Source organism: Prunus avium, chromosome 4 (assembly GCF_965620075.1).
Source record: "Prunus avium chromosome 4, drPruAviu1.hap1.1, whole genome shotgun sequence".
NCBI lineage: Eukaryota > Viridiplantae > Streptophyta > Magnoliopsida > Rosales > Rosaceae > Prunus > Prunus avium.
In genome coordinates this window covers 15,714,512-15,724,488 of record NC_142287.1, presented here as the reverse complement: position 1 = coordinate 15,724,488, position 9,977 = coordinate 15,714,512, and the positions used below count along the sequence as shown (strand labels likewise).

The 9,977-nt window shown below is 34.9% G+C and overlaps 1 protein-coding gene across 4 annotated transcripts; it reads right to left on the bottom strand.

Annotated features, from left to right (window-relative positions):
• Positions 1–5,072: 5,072 nt before the first annotated feature.
• On the bottom strand, positions 5,073–9,444 carry LOC110750597 (uncharacterized). 4 transcript variants are annotated; one of them, XR_015835016.1, is made up of 7 exons: positions 9,245–9,444; positions 8,975–9,151; positions 7,527–8,287; positions 7,375–7,440; positions 5,883–7,103; positions 5,432–5,804; positions 5,073–5,343 (listed from the first exon to the last, which is right to left on the bottom strand). XR_015835016.1 is itself a non-coding variant. In XM_021950956.2 (3 exons), the coding sequence occupies exons 2-3, from the start codon at positions 9,098–9,100 to the stop codon at positions 6,663–6,665; spliced, it is 567 nt and encodes a 188-aa protein (XP_021806648.1). In that variant the 5' UTR covers positions 9,101–9,151; positions 9,245–9,414; the 3' UTR covers positions 6,521–6,662. The 4 variants fall into 4 exon arrangements, 1 of the variants encoding a protein (XP_021806648.1); XR_015835015.1 differs by having other exon boundaries at positions 7,375–8,287; XR_002525764.2 differs by lacking the exon at positions 7,527–8,287 and having other exon boundaries at positions 5,183–5,343; positions 9,245–9,440.
• Positions 9,445–9,977: the final 533 nt, after the last annotated feature.

Below are 9,977 nucleotides of genomic sequence, written 5' to 3'. Positions count from 1 at the left end.
GGACATAGGAATGACCAATTTGTTATGGCTTCTCAAGTCAAACAAGTATTTTATGTTGACGACTCAATGCATCATGGTTGGTCGGTAGTGTTATCAATGCCTAATAGAGAATATAATGATGTTATTGGTGATGATGTGCTAGGTGATATTAGAATTGAGTGTGAGCCATTTACTAGAGGGATACCAAATGTTGACACATTTGATGACCTAGTGGGTGAGTTTGGGAGTGAGAATATTAGAGATGGGTGTGAAGATATATGGATTGGTTGATTGTTGTAATGCACGACATTAGTTATGCAGTTACTTGTATGACATTAATTAATAGCTTTGTATATCATTTTAATTCCGATCACATTTTCATTATGTAGGCTTTGGGCACGACAAATCAAAAAATAAAAATAATGGGTTAAAGCTGAAAATACAACGGTCAAGTTAAAAAAAATAGCAAAAAGAGACGTCTAAAAAATAACCAACGTCGGGTTTTCCTAAACGACGTGGAACGCCAATGCAAAAATGAAATAAAAACCACCATTTGAAAAATAAAACACGTCGGTTAATTAAAATTAATTTAAACGCGGTTAATACATATTAACAACAACGACGGTTAAGAAAATAATTCATGACGTACACTAAAGAATAACACGACGGAAGAGAGCTCAAACCAACGAATTTAAGGATACCATCTATTGATGATTACCGTCATAAAAACAATGTTGCACGTCAGTTATAATAAAACAATTGATGTCTCAGAGAATACACACGTCAAAAAAGGTTATAAAAGGGACTTAACAAAGACTAGCCACGTCATGGAATAAGCAAACCACCGACGTAATAAGTTGTAGAACAACGTCGAAGAATTGGGACATAGTAAAGTTCTAACCACGACTTTCATTTTAAAATAACCGACGTCAAATCCATAATTCAAGGCGTTTCCTTATATCTTAACGACGGTTAGGCTAAAAGCAATGACGACTCAGAGATTACACACGTCTAAGTGGCTCACAAAAGAGACTTTTAAAATGCCAACCACGTCAACGCCTATAAAAACCGACGTTGTAAATAATTAACCACGTCCTAAAATGTGACTCCTAGGCCATTGTAAATGGATTAAACATGACAGATATTTCACATTAACCGACGTGCAATATTAAATCCACGTCGTTTAGTCCTCTGTTCAAGCCGTCAAAATTATTTTCAACGTTTGTGGTGACCTAAAGAGTCGTGGTTATATGTTTGTTACGTCAGTCCAAATAAATATGTGCCATGTTAAAGCTTTCAAACGTCACTTTTTTTTACAAAAGTGACGTCTAACCTTGTCCAAAAGTGTACTTTTGTATGTTAAATTTACCATGTTATATGTTTTAGACGTCAGTTTTTTTATTTAGTGAACGTAGTATATGTTGACCACGACGGTTTCTACATTTTGCACGTCGGTTTTCTTTCAATTAGAGACGTGGATAATCATTTTTACGTCGGCTTTGTAGTTGTTCTTGACATTTAACATTATTTAAACGTCTGTGTTTTACTAAAACCGTCGTCTAATATAGTCGAAGTTGTCTTTTTTAAGCTATTTATGTATGAATTAGACGTCAGTTTTAGTTGTTTTTGTGACGTGTAATATCTTAACGGTGTCGGTTATTTTCCGTCGTTATTTAATGTATTAAAAGATGGTGGTCGATTTCACGTCGGTTTTAAAACATGCTGCACAATGGTGGATTCCCGTCGTCTATTTCAATTTCTGTAGTAGTGCACACACTACACTTGAGGATGTTATGTACGGTTTTGTTAACTTTTGAATCATGCTTGTGGTTTATATGATGGTTATTTGATTCTTTAGAGTTATATACCTTGCGTGATTTATTGAGACTAATATGTGGAGGCCTAACATTCTTTTGAGTCTTTGTTTTGTTTTGTTTTGCTTGAGGGCAAGCAAAGTCTAAGTTTGGGGGTATTTGATATAACCATTATTTCATACATTTTTATTATCTTTCTCTTAGTTCTTGCTATGTTCTTGAGTGAGTTTAGTGCATTTTTACTTAGTTTGTGTTTTACTAAGTTTGAAGAGTAAAGATGGAAAAGCAAGCAAAATGAACAATTTTGGGATTGAAATCCTGGAGCAGAATGTGCTGTATAGAACAATCAACTTGACAGAATATACTGTACTTGCTCAAAACGAACCAGATGTTGAGCCTTATATCGTTGGAAATATACGGATGTTAGCTTTCTATAGAATTTTACGGTTCGTGATTCGGACATGTGTGGAGAGAGTAGTGCCCGTTTTAGTACAGATAGTTCAAGCAGAATGTGTTCTGCGGGTTTTGCAAAATAATCCTTTTGAAGTTCAATCCTTGGAGTTTAATTTGTGTCAATTACATTTGGGAAGCGTCTACAAGGATGTGGAGTTATTTTCTAAGGTATGATCCTATATTTAGTAGGATTTTGGATGCCAACTCATCAAAGACAATTGAAGCCAAACTAGGAAAGCATAGTTACCAAGTCAAAAGATGATTTGTTCCTTATTTAAAGAAGACCAGAAAATAGGGTTCTCTGATGCTGGAGTTTGAAGGAGAGTCAAAGCCACTGCCATCGTCAAGTTCTCGAGCATCGTCACAATCCATAAGTTTTATTTTATGTTCTCTAGTTTTTCAATTATGTTTTCTTTGAATATGAGTAACTAAATTATTCTCTAGGGCGAGGATGATGCCCGAGCATGGATAGTTATGATTTTTAATGTTATTTAATGGATTCTAAGTTTCTTTTAGATGAATGTTTAATCACTAATTTAATTGTTGCTACTTGTTTAAGTTTTTTGACTGATCACCTTAGGGCTTTGCATCTAGTAAATTGGAAGATGAATTTGAGGCAGAACTCGCAATATAATTCAATTAGCTTCTTGTGATTAAGTGTTGTGAATTACATTATTGCTTGATGAAGAATAATGGTTTGCTTCGTTCTCTCGTTTTCTAGAACGTAATGAATCCAACTTGTTAAATTTATGCCTTAACTAGGATAGATTGCAGGATTGGGTATATGATCTTTGTCTGAACTAGAAAAGAATCTTACACTTAAGGAAAACTATGGTCTGAGTGCCTGAAAAGGACTTAGATACGGGAATTATCATCTAAAGAATCGAAAGAATATGTTGAATGCATTGAAATCTAACTTGGATTGCTTGTGGTTGATTCTGAAACCCTAGACCTTCATCATTGTCTTTCAACCTTAACATTCAACCTTTTATCCTCAGTTGTTTTTATTAATTTCTTGTTTGTTTATTCTCACAACAACAATCTCTACAAATTCACTTGCGTATCAGTTAGATTTAATTTAGGAATTCGAATATTAGATTAATTTGGAATCCTCATGGGAATGATACTTGGACTTGTCAAACGCAATACTACATCATTCTTGTGCACTTGCAAGGACAGAACAGATTCAACTGACGAAACCAATGCAATCATAATTGGAAGACCAGCAGAACAGTTGTTTAGAATTTGAGCAGAACAGTTGTTTAGAATTTCTTGCAATGAATTGGTTGTTCAAAGAGGTTTTACTGACCAACAACAATTGCCAGATGCAATTCTACAAACAAGAGGACAAGTTAAAAAAATTCAACTTCGATTTGGGAGCATGAGAAGTGATTCCAACAGAAATGATCTACTCATTCAAGCAATCTTCGATGACACAATGCCACTTCTTGAACCAACATCGCAATCATCTGACAAAAGTTTGGCTGCACATGACAAAGAAAACATTGCTACCCAAATGGTTCCACCCATTACCCCCACTTCTCTCAATGCAAATTCCAAGTGCATCTTCCACAAGCTCAGCTTATGCTTCTATAACAGAGGTTACCCCATTTTCAAAAAAAATATTTAAAGACGCTGTCAAAAGAGCTCTCTTTACCTTTCGCCCATCAAAAAAACCAAAAAGGTTAGAATTTATAGGACAATTAACTCCTTTATATCAATATTTACGCATTTTCTAATATTTACCAACATATTTCTTTTTCTTCCATTTAGCATTTCCCTAAGTCATGTTCGAACCAAAAACAAATCTGAAGAAATTGTTGCTACAAAAAGCATGGAGGAAATTGTATCAGATTCTAATTCACCAATCATTGGCTTAAAGAAGAAAACAAGCGAAGACAATTTGGCAACTAGTTCTCCTACCCTGAGATTAGAGTTTGTATTCTCTCTTTTACAATTCACTTATCTCATTTAAATACATATTACATGCATAATATTCAATTATTCATACCTTCATTCTTCACTCAATCTTTATATATTAAATTGTAACAAATTGTGTTGAATTTGACAAAATCATCATTTTTGTGATATTCTGATTGATGCTTTGTTTTAATATTGGGTTCCTTTCAATTAAGGTATTATAAGATTATCTCTAATTATTATATAGGTCTAAAAACCATTTAGACCACTATTGAATTGCGTATAAATGAAATTTTTGCGTGATGAACGTTTGGGAATACTATTAAATTGTCATATTTACAGGTGAATTTTTTGAAGAAATGTTTGTTTTTCAGGGGAGGCTTTGCCCGTTTTTCAGCAGAGATTTCAAACCCTTAAGTAATTTTAACTTCAAATAAGGGCAAAAGACATTTTAGTCATATGTACCTAACACATAAAAGAATTAAAAGCTTAAACATTATATTTACATCCTTTTCTTCAATTTTTCTTCAATACATCCAACCATGATTATTTTACCTCTCTTCAACTTTTCCTTTAGATAAACACAGAATTTAAAATATGTTTACTTTGTGTTACTTCATTTGGAAAACCATCTACAACTTGCTCATTAGTTCTCTTAATTTCGTTACTTTGTGTTTCCTTAATTGGAAAACCATTTATAACTTTCTTATTAAATTGTTAAATTATATTATTCATGTTTATACATAATTAGATGTTTAGGGTCATCTAGATACACAATCTGTGTTGCCATGTTTGGAAAAATGTAAGGGTTGTCATCATACCAAGTTCTGTTAATGTTCACAGATAGTAAGCCATGTTCAATTTTAACACTTCCCTGCCTATTTGGGTTTGTATCAAACCATCGACACTTAAACATGATCACTTGATATCGCTCTTTGTAAAGCAATTGCACGACAGTTGTGAGTTTGCCATAGAAATCAATGTCCATACTTTCGCCTCCACCTGAGACATGGACACTACTGTTTTGCGTACACAACTTGTCATCTCGTGCTGTCCCCAAAAACTTGACGCCATTAACGTGGCAACCCAAGAACAATTCAGCGCGAATCGGGTCGAACGCCAAGTTATATAACTCTTCACTGTAAGTGGGGGAATTCGATGATTTCAACTTATTCACCTAATATTATACAAAAACATTCACATATTAGTTTGAGAAAATTAAATACTACAATATATATGTCAAATACAAAACACTGATAACTTACATATTCCAAAAACCATTATGGAAACAAATGTGATGGATGTTCTCGCTTCATCATCTCTTCATGTTCATCTAAGTATGTCATTATCTCATCACAATTGTTCAGTACGAACCAATGCGCTATCTCCATGTCATTTCTGGAAAACAACTCTCCTCGTACAGGATCTCCAAAGGGTCGTGCGCTTTGCGCAAAAACAAAAAGTGTCTCATTTCTCACACCTCCATCATTATTGCGCTGAGGATGATTGAAAGTCATCTCCACATCTTTTAAATACATTCCACAGAAAGTAAGCGACTCATACTGAACCTAAGCTTCTATAATTGATCCTTCGGGCTTCGCCCTGTTGCGTACACTTTTTTTCAGCTCTCCGAGAAGCCTGCCAAAATAAAACGATACGATACAAATTAGCAAGCATGGGATAATGATGCATAAACAAATAATGAGAATTATATACCTTTCTATTGAATATATCCAACGATAGTTGACAGGACCAGCAAGCAATGCCTCTTCTGGTAAGTGAACCATCACGTGAATCATACTTGTGAAGAAAGCTGGAGGCACTACAAGGAAAAATTGTTTCAGCGACGATCATGATTGGTCGCTAAAAGATCAAATTTTGTCGCTAAATTTTATTAGCGACCAAATTTGTTTCGTCGTTATGTTGGACGCCGAAAGCTCTTGGCGGAAAATAATGAGCGAGGAAGGAATATTTCGGTCGCCAAAGTGATTCGGCGACCAAAATATTTCGTCGCTTATCGGATCCTTTTTGGTCGCCAATTAGTAGGTTGTTCGCGCCTAAATGCCAAAATTTCCCGCGAATTGGCCGGCATTTTGCGACGAAATGGATATTTGGTCGCCGTTGAGTTATTGTGACCATGTTATTTCGTCTGTAAAAGTGTGCTTTTTGGTCGCAAAATGTACTGTGGTAGAACTGTAGCGAATACTTGCGACCAAATGTTTGGTCGCCAAAAATATACATTAATGTTTTAATTAATTTAATTTATATTTAATTTAGGGATATTATTAAGCTTTTATACTTTATAATGTCCATAAAAAAAACTATAATTTTGGAAATCATTAAATTAAGGTACATAAAGTAACAAAAATTGACTGGCATTAATAAAAGTTTTAGAAGTTCAACATGTACAAGAGGATATATATCATCAAGGCAATTCAGTAAAACCAAAAACTAGCCAAAGCCTATATCATCAAGACAATTCAGTAAAACCAAAAACTAGTGACCCAAACTAATATTGTCATCATCATCATCATCATCACCATAGGTTGGATCACCAACATGCTGAGGAGGAACACCCATATCCATATCTGGGGGCAAAGCACCCACATGGGTTCGCATCCATTCAATAACACCCAAAAGTTTACCAACTGTGCCCTGAAGCTCACTTACTGTGCCCTTCAACTCACCAACTGTGCCCTGAAGCTCCTCCACCTTTTGCTCTGTAGCCAAAGAGGAAGTAGCAGTAGTTCGATCACGTGAACTCTCCACTCGCAGATTAGAGCCCAAGCCTCGTATCCTTCTTCCCCTTGCAACCCCAAGTTCTGCAGCCATGATCTCTAATTGCTGTTGTTTAGAGACCGTGATATGATCTAGTTCAATTCCTGAACTCTCTGCCAATTCTTGCTTGGCCTTCTCATAATCTTCCATCATTTTCTTCTACAAAAAGAAACAAGATAAGAATAAGAGCAATATAAAAGTGTAGAGGAACACTAAAAGTGAAGACAAGGCCAATTCCCAGATCTTCAAAGAAGAAGCATCTTTTCTGATTCTAGAACAGACATCTCACCATGTCATTTTTTAACAAACAATGAAATTCTCAAAACTAAAAAATACTTTGTGGGTGTGAGAGAGATAATAGAATATGTAAGTGAAATTGGTGAAACCCAAAATTAAAAACTAACACATGTAGAGAAATTGGTCTTCATACCTAAAGAGAGGCAGCAGAAATTGGTCTTCAATATGTTGATTCAATGGTTGAAGGGCTGTCGATCACCTTGGTATTAAGACAAAAAGAAATCAGATTTTAGAACTGAGGAGATTCTAGAGATTCTAGGGAATTGGTGGGTCAAAGTGGGATACCCATGCCATGAGAAATCCAGGGGGTAGAGAGGTATGTCACTGGTTCGCCATCTTCAGTGGAGGATTCGTTTATTGACATCGGTGGGAGAGGCAGAGAGGGTATATAGAGTGAACTTGAGAAGTGACGAATTGGGAAGGAGTTTTTTCTTTTCTTATTATTATTATTTTTTTTTAAAGTTATAGTCTCAACAATCAGCCACCAAAAAAATACTCAAATCACTAAAACGACGTAGTTTTTCAATACCTTAAAATCATAGGATCCCTCATCGTGACCAAAATATGTGGGTTGACAAAGCGCATGAAATTATTAGGCGCGAATTTTACTTTGGAGGCCAACTTAGCGACCAAATATTTCCGTCGCTTTGAATTTCACATTTTCGCGCGCGCGGCATTAAGAAAATGGCGACAAACTACACCTTTGGTCGCGACATTTTCACCTAGCCACCAAAACAGTTCGTTGCCCATGAATAATATTTGGTCGCTACTTGGGTGACTGAAATTTTACAATTTGACTCCATCTGACGAAACCTTTGGCGACCATATTATATTATTTTGTCGCCTATAAGTGTCTTTTGGCGACCAAATCTAGTTTGTCGCCAAATATTTGGTCGCAAAAGGGATTTTTTCTTGTAGTGAGGGAATATCATCTCAAACTTGCATAGGACTTGGACAATGTCATGGCGCAACTGATTAATGTCTGTCTTGCGATTGGCTTCTCTATATCTTCCAGCTCAATTAAACAGCATGCTGCTCAAAACCATCTACAACTTGCTCATTAGTTCTCTTAATTTCGTTACTTTGTGTTTCCTCAATTGGAAAACCATTTATAACTTTCTTATTAAATTGTTAAATTATATTATTCCTGTTTATACATAATTAGATGTTTACGATTATTGTCCTAACTCGATTTTCCCCATTCATCAACATTAACACTTACTATTTTCCCACTTTTTTATAACAGAGTCAAGACCTCCATCAAAGAGAAGAAAAGTCATGAAGAAATTGCAAAACAAATCCCGCCCAATTAAACAGCATGCTGCTCAAAACTATCCATATTTTGCTATTTTGATAGCTGCTTCCCACTATTAACATCTCAATATATATACAAACATGTCTACTGTTTTAACATAACAAGTAGCCTGTAAAATATGTTATTACTTTTCTTTTTTGCAACTTATACTTCCTTAGGTAAACATAATGCTACAAGTTAAATCTCATTGTATATATAATGATCTTATTTTGTCTACGTAATTTCAAAACCCGAAGTATCACGCGGGCTTTTTTGCTAGTAACAATGAAAACTGACACAGCAAATGGAATAGAATTTTATTTTCTTTAAACTTAGAAAGATATTGGTGAACCAAAAATTAATTCAAAACACTCACAGAATAAGAAAAAAAATACACTAATCATTTGAGCAAATAAAATAAAGGTTGAAAGTAAAATACCTGATTTTCCGAAACCACCCATTCCAAAAATCTTGTGCGCCCTGATGCAAATATATCTTCTATGAACGGTAGTTGGAGGTTCTTAGTTGCAGATATAACAGCAAATCCCTTTGAAATGGTAAACATGATCACTCCAAATATGATGATCCTCCCAACCCAAGAATCTTTTCTGACCCACTGAAATTGATAAAACAAATATGAAATCAATATTTTTATCTTCCTTTTGGTCATAAATGTTGCTGTCAAACTAAAAATTAAAGAAAAACTTACCTGACTTTTCTTTCTCTGTTTAGACTTTGGCCGCTTGATGTATGTATGAGGTGAAGAATTAGAGAGTTTTTCCTTTCTAATTTTATAGCCAAAAAGATCACCAAGAATTAGAGAGTTCTAAGTCGATGATGAAAACTGATGGTTGTAAAATATGCGGCTTTATGTTTATATAGCAGAGGTTGTGTGAATTTTTTTTGTTTTTCTATTTCTTTTCTTTTTGAACTTTTAGGAACTCGATAGTGATAAGGTAGTCACGTGCTCTCTGCAAACTACCTCTCTCACCTTCATATTCCAAAGGATAGACACAAGACGTTTTTTACGTCGTTTTCTGTCAACTGTCAGTTATTTTTTTGTTTTTAGTCTGAAGAACTAATGCACTTGCTGAAACGCAATGGTAGGTAGGAATTCAAATGCTAAACCCAAAGACATGCACCTGTCTCTAGGCTTGGCTTTTACTGAAAAGTTGAAGACACCAGTCAATTGACTATCACTTTTTCGATCCTGCTCTTTCGGTAAGATTTGGAAAAAGATTCTGTAATGTTCCAAGCATGAGAAAGTTTCTTGATAACGTGGAAAAAAGAACAAACTTCCAAATTCCAATTCATTTCAATCCTAACTTTTGTAAAAAACTTGTATGTATCACAAATTAACCACGTTTCGTCACGCATTAGGATTTTATTATACATGGTGGAACACGATTAAATGAAAGTAACAAGATAGTGTTATTCCCGTC